Source organism: Oncorhynchus mykiss, chromosome 11 (genome assembly GCF_013265735.2).
Source record: "Oncorhynchus mykiss isolate Arlee chromosome 11, USDA_OmykA_1.1, whole genome shotgun sequence".
NCBI classification, from domain to species: domain Eukaryota; kingdom Metazoa; phylum Chordata; class Actinopteri; order Salmoniformes; family Salmonidae; genus Oncorhynchus; species Oncorhynchus mykiss.
The window spans coordinates 61,916,818-61,930,000 of record NC_048575.1 but is presented as its reverse complement, the minus strand read 5'-3'; the positions used below and the strand labels follow the sequence as shown (position 1 = coordinate 61,930,000).

Below are 13,183 nucleotides of genomic sequence, written 5' to 3'. Positions count from 1 at the left end.
GTCGTTCTGCCCCTGAATGAGGCAGTTAACCCACCGTTTCTAGGCAGTCATTGAAAATAAGAACGTGTTCTTAACTGACTTGCTAGTTAAATAAAGATTAAATAAAGGTGTAAAAAAATATATATATTGGCAAATTAGCGCCCCAAATACCGATTGTTATGAAAACTTGAAATCGGCCATTCCGATTAATCGGTCGACCTCTACTCCAAACACCATTTATTAAGATTAACTGAGTATGCTGCTGACACACTGTCATACTTGCCCCTGTGCTCTTGAAAGAGCAGCACAATCCAACCCACTATGCAGTATTTACACCCTGATGAACAAGTTAGTTAGGTCTAGAAATCTCGCTCACAAATCCCAGCAGATAATTCCTGCACCATTGTTGGGCCTTATCAGCCCACTACCGTAGAACTAATCTCACTGACATCTATCCCTGTAGCTCCTGTGACCCACTCTCACTGACATCTATCCCTATAGCTCCTGTGACCCACTCTCACTGAGGCAGCACACAAAGCCAGTTTACCCGACCAACAAGACTCGCCTCACCAGTCTTAATTTAGCCTTTATTTAACCAAGTGAACATTTTATTTTACAATAAGGAGTAATGACCTTAAGTCTCACTGAGGGGCAGATTGTGATGCAAGGGTCCGCTAAAAACAAAAGTTAATTGGACAAGCCATGGAACTTCTAGTTGAAGGGTCAATTTATAAGGGTCTGTTGGCCCTGAAATTGTTATGCCAAATACGAAAATATGAGAGGGGGAAGGGGGCACAGGAAAGCACACACACAGCAGGGGTCCATCTCTGAGCTGTGTGGGCCCAGGGGGAGATCTATGGTCAGAGCATCCGTCAGCCTGAATCCACTGAGCCAGCTGTGTTATTGGAGAGGACCAGAGTGTGAGTAAACACTCACCCCAGAGGCGTGGGATCCCCAGCACAGCCATTACACACACCACACTCAAACTTCCTGGAAGACCTGCCTGCGCTCAGTATGCTGGGCTATATTTAATCTGTCACTGCCTTCATCTGTCAGAACATCACTGGACATGATTTATAGACTTGATGACTCATTCCTTTGTTAAGGTAATGTTTTTCTATCCTGTGGGAGCAACAAGTTACGCAAGGGGCTCTTAAATGCATGTGGTTATCAAATCCTTGAGTTGGGGGAAAGGGATATGGCCTTAGTCCCCCCATACTATGCTGAGGGCTCATGTGCATAGTTGTACAAATATGTCAGAAGGAGATCCAGATGTAGCATAGAGAGACAGTACCACTTTGCTCTGGGATGTATAAGTCCAGTCAGAGGGCCACAGCCCTGCGATGAATCCCAATCCAGACCCTCGCCCCAACCAACTCGTGCCGAGGGCCCTCCATTGTCAAGTGTTGCTGATGAAACTCAGAGGGTGACTTTGAGGGGAATAACGAGAGAATCAATAAACCCATCAACTTCGGGGTTAAATTACGCAATTCATTTAAATAAAACGAGAAATTAAATTGAACAAATTCCCCATGTCATTTTACAAGACATAAACCTTGGTAACAGTTAAACATTTAATTTGGGAGGTATTTCGTTTGTTTTATGTGTCAAGCCTCAAAATCAGACAAACAAACGCACGTCTCATTCTTTTGTATGAGATTGAATAAACTAGAAACATATCGCGATGCATTGTCAGGAGGGGCTATCGGAGGTTATTAGCTACTACATCTTCAATCATTTTCTCTCCCTTAGCTTTGGAACACTCATTCACATGGAGGAGGCAGGCGTGAACAAAGGATCAAGGGGAAGGGACCGGTTTGGGATTCCGCACTGCTAGTGTTAGTTACTCTCTGCCCTTAATTGATCAATTACAGTTATTGATTGGCTAAAGAGTCCATACACCTGCTTACCAAGGTCTTAAATCAGTCTCTGATTAAAAGACCACAACTTAAACCAGCTTACAGCGTGACCTTCCAAGCCTAGAGTTGTGCATTACTAATCAGATTGTTTTATGCTAGTCTACATAATCAATACATTGACTTTTATGTCGGTTAGCCTAAGCCAATACATTGTATAAGTAACCTACATAAGAGTCAAACTTGTGAACAGTTGATGTTGAGATTTGTCCTACATGAAAATTGGTCAAACTTGTGAATTGATCAATTTAACATTAGGCCTATAATCTCATATATATATATTTAAATGAGTTGATATATAAAAACATGTCAAACTTCTAGGTAGGGGGAAACCTTGAGGCAAATCAACGAATCAGAAATGCAGAGACGGTGCTTTTTATAGATGGGTTAGCTGACAACATCATGAAAACGATGCACACGCTTCAATGGGGCAGAAGATCTGGTGTTGTTGTGATTGGGGTGGCAAGTAGCCTAGTGGTTAGAGCGTTGGGCCAGTAACTGAAAGGTTGCTGGATCGAATCCCAGAGATGACAAGGTAAAAAATCTGTCATTCTGCCCCTGAACAAGGCAGCTGGTTTAAGTTGTGATCCCCGGTAGGCCGTCATTGTAAATAAGAATTTGTTCTTAACTGACTTGAGTTGTTAAACAAAGGTTCAGTAAAAAAAAATATGTATGAGATAGATAGCAATAAACTGCCTCATTTCATCTAGTTCTTGATACCAGGTCTTGATTTGACTGTCAATGCTAATACAGCAAAAAAAATCACTAGGTAGCTAACTAACAACTGAGACTATGTATTTGCGACAACAAGTGCAAATGTATTTCATGTTTTCAATAAACATTGGAGACTAAATATAGTTTACATGTTGTCAACAATCTAAGCCAACCCAGTCTGTTTTTTCCCATAGTTGCCCACGCATCAGTTTTGTTGCTAAACAACCAACCCATCTACTGGGCTCAAAACCCCAATTGCGTCTGATTAAACTTAGCAAAACCTGTTTTTGTGGACCGTTTCCCCCAAGACCTCACTTGGGTGCTGAATCCAAAAGAAGACTCCTAGATAGAGATCACTAATACAGATAATTAGTGCCGGAATTATGGTAATGCATTAGTCAGCTTCTACGGACCACCTCTGCCCTTACAATAATAAACTCCTCATTCTGTGTGACAGACAGACAGACAATTTACCTTCAACCTTTCCTGTTTGGACCTATGCAGTTAGTCAGTTCATTTTAAACCGGTAAACAACAATGTCAGGTCAACAAACTGGTTGAGACATTTCCACTATGGTTGATAATGCAGCTAAGTTATCATTTTACTGGTTGAAATTGTAGAGAGAAAAAAATACTATTGACCTGATTACCTAATTGAATATCTCTCACCATTGCACTTTGCCATTTGTTCTCAGATCTGACTCAGCATAGGCTAAATCCTGTCAACAACACACAGGCCTAAAGTGATACAGGTGAGCATGTTATTGGCGTTTCAAACCTTTTTTCCAAAATATTTATTGACTTTGCTAAATTCCTGTAATACCCATGCAGAAGTCATGCGTGGATTTCTTAACAGTAATAGCAAAAAGTTCATATTCAACCACTGGGAAAATGCCTTCTGTCTGTAGAGACCCTTAACTGTTGACTCTTTTGTGCACTAGGATGAGTCTTTTTACTGTAAAGATATCTACAGCACCAGTCAAAAGTTTGGACAATTACTCATTCAAGGGTTTTCTTTATGTTTACTATTTTATACATTGTAGAATAACAGTGAAGACATCAACACCATGAAATGGCACATATCTAGTAACCAAAAAAAGTGTTAAACAAATTTTAGATTCTTCAATGTAGCCACCCCATTACCTTGATGACAGCTTTGCACACTCTTGGCATTCTCTCAACCAGCTTCACCTGGGATGCTTTTCCAACAGTCTTGAAGGAGTTCCTACATATGCTGAGCACTTGTTGACCAATTTTCCTTCACTCTGCAGTCCAACTCAGTGGGAACCACACATGCTGAGATCATCGTTCACCTGACACGGAGGTTAGAAACAAAATGTGGGCTTATTTCCACTGTTCTAATGTCCATTGCTCGTCTTCTTGGCCCAAGCAAGTCTGCTTATTGGTGTCCTTTAGTAGTGGTTTCTTTGCAGCAATTCGACCATGAAGGCCTGATTCATGCAGTCTCCTCTGAACAGTTGATGTTGAGATTTGTCTGTTACTTGAACTCTGTGAAGCATTTATTTGGGCTGTAATTTCTGAGGCTGGCATCGCTAATGAACGTATCCTCTGCAGCAGAGGGAACTCTGGGTCTTCCTTTCCTGTGGCGGTCCTCATGAGAGCCAGCTTCATCATAGTGCTTGATGTTTTTTGCGAGTGCACCTGAAGAAACTTTCAAAGTTCTTGAAATTGTCCAGATTGACTGACCTTCATGACTTAAATTAATCATGGACTGTTGTTTATCTTTGCTTATTTGAGCTATTCTTGCCATAATATGGACTTGGTCTTTTACCAAATAGGGCTACCTTCTGGATTGAGAAAACAGAGTTGTTGAAGATGGATCATGTCTGTCTGAGGTGATGTGGGGCACACACAGGCCACTTCAAATAGTCATTTGTTCCCTCGCTTTATGGGTGCAAATGGTTAGTAGAACTTTATCTGATAAAGGGTCAGGGTCACTGACAATAGCCTGAGTGAGTACAGACTAGTCAGGGATGGACAACTCCAGTCCTCTGGGGCCAGAGTAGTGTCATACTTTTCCCCATCCCTAGCAAACAATGTGCCTACAATTCCATGTTTGACAACATTACATCAGAGTTTGATAGCTTTTTCAAAGTTTACACTTGTTTATGCAGAATATAATTCAAGGTGAAAATCGAACAGTTCTGCGGTGCACATGTACAGTAGTCCTATGGTGTGTCTTGCCTAGTTAAAGGTTAAATAGATAAAATGGTAGCTCCAATAAACACCTGTGGCTCATCATCGAACATGCAGCTATAAGGCCACATACGCACCCTGCCAAAACCACTTGAAACATGAAAGCTACAATAAAAACTGTCGATTGAATTTATTTACAAATGGTGGGTTAGGACACTTTTACTTACTTCCATAACGTGGCTTGTGTGAATTAGCTTTTTCTTCATAGTACATCCTGCCTCTGTTCCCCCGGTTATGAACTTGATGAATGTTGCCCAACCAATGCTAGCTATCAGCAAACCATAAACCGCGCTTTTGGTTTTAAGATGAGTCAAAACAATATTCTTAGATGTGACACTATCGAGAGAATATTAACTTCTAGTTTTCTAAACTTCCTTTTCGTCGATATGCCTCCTGTCACTTTCTCAGCAGAACTCCCATCGCGTTGTTCACCTTTGCTGGGTCATGTCAGAAAGTGCTTGAGGTTTCCTCTGTCTCAGTGCAAGTGTTCACAGTCAGTGCGCTCTGAACTGGGGTAAATTCTTTACTCGGATTCCGTTGCAAAACGTTTGGTCGGTTGCGCAACGTTTTGCAACGGAAACCGTTTACTCCAAACGGAAAACGTTTCCCAACGAAAACGCGTTTATATTGGACAAATTATGTTATCTCCTTTTTCTTTTGTCCCGTTTGCTTCGATATGGTTCCTAGAGTACACTGTTTCCGTTGTGCAACCGACGAAACCTTTTGCAACGGAATCCGAGAAAATAATTAAAGTATTGATGGACTCTTTGTTTCTCTTTGAGCTATTCTTGCCATAGCACAGAGCTTCAACAGACCAAACGTTGTGCAACATAATCTGACTAATGAATACCCCAGTGGTGTACTCATTAGCCAAACAGTTGCAAAAGGGAACGTTTTGCAACCTACACGAGATCTACAATTGGACAAATTCAGGAAAATCCCTCCCGAATTTTGTTCCGTTTGCTTCCTTTTAAGAAACGTTTTGCAACAGAATTGGCGTAATGAATACGCCCCTGATCTGACGCTCTAATTATCTAGCTGTCCTCAGCACCACCTGGCGACCAATTTATCATGACAGCTGTCCATCTCTTGCTGTCAGAATGAGGGTAACAATATACCCTCAAAACAGCAAATGAAAGGGGTGTCAGTGGAATCATTACAATAAAAGGGTATAAAAAGTGTATCTGATTGGTTTATAGAAAAATGCATGGTGAAGATAGTTAGGCTTGCAGACATCAGAAGGTTTCACTTCACACGTCAAGGTTGGGTTCAGCTGAGAGCCGGATTACCGGATTACCGAACAGGCACACTTGACACGTTTGGGGTTTGGATAGCATATTATGATAGCAATATTTTTAGAATTGCAGGAAATTAGCTTTAAAAATGCTAAATGTTATCTCAGCCTCAGGGCAAAATGTGTAGAATAGCAGGAAATTCGCTTAAAACGGCAACATTTTCTCTCAGCCTCGTCGCAAAATCGAAATAAAAGCATGAGAGGAGCTATGAAACAGCAAAAAAAAACTAAAAACTGCCCCATGGCAAAAAGTGTAGAATTGCAGGAAGTTAGCTGCATTTCAACACCTCCGGGGGGTGGGGGGGCTATAGGAGGTCGATGCTCCAGAGCCCCAAATGCTGTAGTTAGGGCCTGGGTCTGCAGGTTGAGGGGGTTCTGAGTGATGCACTACTTTTGACCAGGGACCATATAGGGCTATGGTCAAAGTAGTGCACTATAAAGAGGGAAGAGGGGGAATTTTGGACATACCCATAGTGACCACTAAACACATTTCCTTTGGATTACTCAGCAATGCTTTTTACTTCCTGATAGTTTAGCTAATGGGTTTCGAACAGGCCTGAGAAATGCATATACAGTGAATTCGGAAAGTATTCAGAAAGTATACCCTCAACTTTTTTCCCATTTTGTTACATTACAGCCTTATTTAAAAATGTATTAAATAGTTTTTTCCCCTCATCAATCTACACACAATACCCCATAATGACTAAGCAAAAACAGGTTTTTACATTTTTTGGCAAATGTATAAAAACAAATGTTTATCATATTTACATAAGTATTCAGACCCTTTACTCAGTACTTTCTTGAAGCACCTTTGGCAGCGGTTACAGCCTCAAGTCTTCTTGAGTATGACGCTACAAGCTTGGCACACCTGTATTTAGGGAGTTTCTCCCATTATTCGCAGCAGATCCTCTCAAGCTCTGTCAGGTTGGATGGAGAGCAGCGCTGCACAGCTATTTTCAGGTCTCTCCAGAGATGTTCGATCAGGTTCAAGTTTGGGCTCTGACTGGGCACTCAAGGACATTCAGAAACTTATCCCGAAACAACTCCTGCGTTTCTTGGCTATGTGCTTAGGGTCATTGTCCTGTTGGAAGGTGAATCTTCACCCCAGTCTGAGGTCCTGAGCGTTCTGGAGCAGGTTTTCATCAAGGAGCTCTCTGTACTTTGCTCCATTCAGCTTTGCCTCGATCCTGACTAGTCCCCCAGTCCCTGCCGTTAAAAACATCCCCTCAGCATGATGCTGCCACCACCATGCTTCACTGTAGGGATGTTGCCAGGTTTCCTCCAGATGTGACGCTTGGCATTCAGGCCAAAGACTTCAATCTTGGTTTCATCAGACAAAATAATCTTGTTTCTCATGGTCTGAAATTCTTTAGGTGCCTTTTGGCAAACTCCAATCGGGCTGTTATGCGCCTTTTACTGAGGAGTGGCTTCCGTGTGATTGGTGGAGTGCTGCAGAGATGGTTGTCCTTCTGAAAGGTTCTCCCATCTCCTCAGAGGAACTCTAGACCTCTGTCAGAGTGACCAGCAGGTTCTTGGTCACCTCCCTGACCAAGGTCCTTCTCCCCCACTTGCTCAGTTAGACCAGGCAGTCAGCTCTAGGAACTGTGGTTCCAAACTTCTTCCATCTAAGATTGATGGAGGCCACTGTGTTCTTGGGGACCTTCAATACTTCAGAATTTTTTTAGCACCCTTCCCCAGATCTGTACCTCGACACAATCTAACTCAAAAAAGTTCTGGGACACTGTAAAGTCCATGGAGAATAAGAGCACCTCCTCCCAGCTTCCCACTGCTCTGAGCATTTCTCTACGGCTGGCCATGCTTTCCACATGGCTACCCCTACCCCGGTCAACTGCCCGGCACCCTCCACAGCAACCCGCCAAAGCCCCCACCATTTCTCCTTTACCCAAATCCAGATAGCTGATGTTCTGAAAGAGCTGCAAAATCTGGACCCCTACAAATCAGCGGGGCTAGACAATCTGGACCCTCTCTTTCTAAAATTATCTGCCGAAATTGTTGCAACCCCTATTACTAGCGTGTTCAACCTCTCTCTCGTATCGCCTGAGATTCCCAAAGATTGGAAAGCAGCTGCGGTCATCCCCCTCTTCAAAGGGAGTGACACTCTAGACCCAAACTGCTACAGACCTCTATCTATCCTACCCTGTCTTTCTAAGGTCTTCGAAAGCCTAGTTAACAAACAGATTACTGACCATTTCGAATCCCACCATACCTTCTCCGCTATGCAATCTGGTTTCAGAGCTGGTCATTGGGTGCACCGCAGCCACGCTCAAGATTCTAAACGACATCATAACCGCCATCGATAAGAGACATTACTGTGCAGCCGTATTCATCGACCTGGCCAAGGCTTTCGACTCTGTCAATCACAACATTCTTATTGGCAGACTCGACAGCCTTGGTTTCTCAAATGATTGCCTCGCCTGGTTTACCAACTACTTCTCTGATAGAGTTCAGTGTGTCAAATCGGAAGGCCTGTTGTCTGGACCTCTGACAGTCTCTATGGGTGTGCCACAGGGTTCAATTCTCGTGCCGACTCTCTTTTCTGTATACATCAATGATGTTGCTCTTGCTGCTGGTGATTCTCTGATCCACCTCTACGCAGACGACACCATTCTGTATACTTCTGGCCCCTCCTTGGACAGTGTGTTAACTAACCTCCAGACGAGCTTAACTCGTACAACTCTCCTTCCGTGGCCTCCAACTGCTCTTAAATGCAAGTAAAACTAAATGCATGCTTTTCAATCGATCGCTGCCCGCACCTGCTGGCCCGTCCAGCATCACTACTCTGGACGGCTCTGACTTAGAATACGTGGACAACTACAAATATCTGGGTGTCTGGTTAGACTGTAAACTCTCCTTCCAGACTCACATTAAGCATCTCCAATCCAAAATTAAATCTAGAATTGGCTTCCTATATCGCAACAAAGCATCCTTCACTCATGCTGCCAAACATACCCTCGTAAAACTGACCATCCTACCGATCCTCGACTTCGGTGATGTCATCTATAAAATAGCCTCCAACCCTCTACTCAACAAACTCGATGCAGTCATTCACAGTGCCATCCGTTTTGTCACCAAAGCCCCATACACTACCCACCATTGCGGCCTGTACGCTCTCGTTGGTTGGCCCTCGCTTCATACTCGTCGCCAAACCCACTGGCTACAGGTTATCTACAAGTCTCTGCTAGGTAAAGCCCCGCCTTATCTCAACTCACTGGTCACCATAGCAGCACCCACTCGTAGCACACGCTCCAGCAGGTATATCTCACTGGTCACCCCCAAAGCCAATTCCTCCTTTGGTTGTCTTTCCTTCCAGTTCTCTGCTGCCCATGACTGGAACGAATTGCAAAAATCTCTGAAGCTGGAGACTCACATCTCCCTCACTAGCTTTAAGCACCAGCTGTCAGAGCATTTTACAGATCACTGCACCTGTACTTAGCCTATCTGTAAACAGCCCATCTATCTACCTACCTCATCCCCATACTGGTATTTATTTATTTATTTTGCTCCTCTGCACCCCAGTATCTCTACCTGCACATTCATCTTCTGCCGATCTACCATTCCAGTGTTTAATTGCTATATTGTAATTACTTCACCACCATGGCCTATTTATTTCCTCATTTGCAATCACTGTATATATACTTTTTGTTTTCTTTTGTTCTACTGTATTATTGACTGTATGTTTTGTTTATTCCATGTGTAACTCTGTGTTGTTGTATGTGTCGAATTGCTACGCTTTATCTTGTCCAGGTCGCAGTTGCAAATGAGAACTTGTTCTCAACTAGCCTACCTGGTTAAAAGGTTAAATAAATAAATAAAACATTTAGAAATCCTGTCTTGGAGCTCTACGGACAATTCCTTCCACCTCATGGCTTGGTTTTTGCTTTGACATGCACGGGCAACTGTGGGACCTGACATTGACAGGTGTGAGCCTTTCCAAATCATGTCCGATCAATTAAATTTACCACAGGTGGACCCCAATCGAGTTGTAGAAAAATCTCAAGGATGGTCAATGGAAACAGGATGCACCTGAGCTCTAGTTCGAGTCTCATAGCAAAGGGTCTCAATACTTATGTAAATAAGGTATTTCTGTTTTAGTTTTTTATACATTTGCAAAAAATAAGCTGCAACGTAACAAAATCTGAGAAAAGAGAAGGGTTCTGAACATTTCCCGAATGCACTGTAGGCTGACAGGCTACACCAGTACCTTTTCACACCATCAATCCGACGTGAACCATATTGTTCCGACTTGGATTTTCTTTTCATATTCTCCTTTCCAGCATTGTTACAGCAACTACAGTGGATGACATGTAACCAGACCAGTGTAGTACAGCTCGGTATGGCTTGGCTCAGTTGGGCAGTAGTGCGAAAAGGGTATATGTGCCTGCCTGTAGCAATTGATTTATTATTTTAAGTCAACCAGCAGGGACCAGGAGTAATCTGTGATATGCTGTGAAACTTCTCTTGTCTCTGCTGTGCTAATGTTGCCATTGCAGGACAATAAGCAGGCATTCCATTGTAGACATTTTCAAATACTGTGTGTGAGAAGGCATTAACTCCAAATTCCAAGTTAGAGAAAATGTACATGTAAATTTGTTTGTTTTGTTGGAAGGTTTGTTTTTCTAATTCAAATGGAAAAGCCAGGGGTAAATGTAATTACTATACATGCTTAATGCCTACTAGCTATGAAAACTATGTGTTGTTGTTTAAAACTAATACCATAAGCCCTTACTTTGGTTCAACTGTATCTTTTCCTACTTTATAGACTGGAATTATAGTAGACTATACTGTTAGGTTCTAATTCTCAGAGTGAAAAACTCAACGGACACTATGAAAGCTTAACCAAGTTCATTCTCCCAGAGGGTCAATCCAGCTGCATCAGACAAAACATGTTTCCACCAACAAGTTTATATACTCCAATTTAGATGCACTCCTCCTTCTCTCCAACCCTGACATCTGTTATGGTTCAACAGGAAGACGAAGTGATAGGGTAATAAACCCTTCCTTCTCCCTTAAGGTGACCTCAACCCCCTTGATGTCTAATCCAAAGATCTCTCCCCTTATCAATGCCTGCCACATGTGATCGCTTCCCTGCTCAACTCACGTCTGTCATGGTGCCTGGTACCAGACTGTGTCTCTTCTCCTCCCAGAGGATCCCTCCCATAGGATCCCTGATGGTTAACAATAACATATCCTGACATAATGTAAACGTTATACATTACCTTCTCTCCCTCAGTGACATGAATAAGTATATTTCATATTCTCAGAACCCAACAATACTAATTGAAAATTGACCTTTTTATTCCCAACAACAATTGATATCTGATTTGCAAACATTGAAGGCACAGTAACTCATACGATTACATTTTTTTGAGTTGTGATTGTGAGAACTAAACAATGCTATTGTTATTGAGGTGTAGTGTTTTTGCGCCCATGCTCTCCAGTGTGCATGCACTCTGACACAATATTGTCTCCAAAATTACCTGCAGTAGACCTATTTATGTAAGCTGCAATGTACTCAATGTTGTGTAGCTTTATATCCAGAGGAACACATTATTTAATTTGCTAGAGAACATCATTCTTTATTTCATATACTTGACGCTCATAAACAGCACTGTCTGCTATTCCTGCCAATCCCCTTTAATTAAAACAATATTCGCAGGGCATCGTTTGGCAAATATTTCTCTACACAGCTTCATGTTTATAGACCTGCCCACGATTGGCATTCCTTTCACAATAATATACACATCTATATTAATCTGAGCACACACCTTGTTCACTTCAACAAAATGGCTAAACAAAAACTAACTATAGTGACACATTAAGTTTTTTCTAAAAATAAAATATATATTTTTTTCTTCTGGTAGAAGAAGAAAAATAAGTTTTCATACACGCATGCAAGTTTATATACACAGTAGTCGAGGAGACACAGATGTACAACATGGAGTTATCGCTTGAACAAAGCTGGAGACGCATCACTCAATCAAAAAGCATACAGAGTCCCCAAATTACAGCATTGATTATGTACAATATTTACACACACATACAGTGAGGGACAAAAGTATTTGATCCCCTGCTGATTTTGTACATTTGCCCACTGACAAAGACATGATCCGTCTATAATTTTAATGGTAGGTTTATTTGAACAGTGAGAGACAGAATAACAACAAAAGAATCCAGAAAAACGCATGTCAAAAATGTTATAAATTGATTTGCATTTTAATGAGGGAAATAAGTATTTGACCCCCTCTCAATCAGAAGGATTTCTGGCTCCTAGGTGTCTTTTATACAGATAACAAGCTGAGATTAGGAGCACACTCTTAAAGGGAGTGCTGCTAATCTCAGTTTGTTACCTGTATAAAAGACACGTGTCCACAAAAGCAATCAACCAATCAGATTCCAAACTCTCCACCGTGGCCAAGACCAAAGAGCTCTCCAAGGATGTCAGGGACAAGATTGTAGACCTACACAAGGCTGGAATGGGCTACAAGACCATCGCCATGCAGCTTGGTGAGAAGGTGACAGTTGATGCGATTATTCGCAAATGGAAGAAACACAAAAGAGTTGTCAATCTCCCTCGGCCTGGGGCTCCATGCAAGATCTCACCTCGTGGAGTTGCAATGGTCATGAGAGCGGTGAGGAATCAGCCCAGAACTACACGAGAGGATCTTGTCAATGATCTCAAGGCAGCTGGGACCATAGTCACCAAGAAAATAATTGGTAACACGCGACACCGTGAAGGACTGAAATCCTGCAGTGTCCCTGCTCAAGGTCCCCCTGCTCAAGAAAGCACATATACATGCCCGTCTGAAATTTGCCAATGAACATCTGAATGATTCAGAGGACAACTGGGTGAAAGTGTTGTGGTCAGATGAGACCAAAATGGAGCTCTTTGGCATCAACTCAACTCACCGTGTTTGGAAGAGGAGGAATGCTGCCTATGACCCCAAGAACACCATCCCCACCGTCAAACATGGAGGTGGAAGCATTATGCTTTGGGGGTGTTTTTCTGCTAAGGGGACAGGACAACTTCACCGCATCAAAGTGAG

At 42.4% G+C, this 13,183-nt stretch overlaps 1 protein-coding gene across 4 annotated transcripts in view; it reads right to left on the bottom strand.

Annotated features, from left to right (window-relative positions):
- The window catches only part of LOC110536173 (ras GTPase-activating-like protein IQGAP1), a 101,287-nt gene extending 95,641 nt beyond the window's left edge, over positions 1 to 5,646 (bottom strand). For 2 of the 4 annotated variants that reach the window (XM_036936053.1, XM_036936054.1), the window contains exon 1: positions 4,993 to 5,646. In XM_036936053.1, coding sequence (XP_036791948.1) covers positions 4,993 to 5,038 — 46 coding nt within the window. In that variant the 5' untranslated portion in view covers positions 5,039 to 5,646. The remainder of the gene's footprint in view (positions 1 to 4,992) is intronic. The other 2 variants (XM_036936055.1, XM_036936056.1) reach the window with 2 other exon arrangements.
- Between the last annotated feature and the right edge of the window lie 7,537 nt (positions 5,647 to 13,183).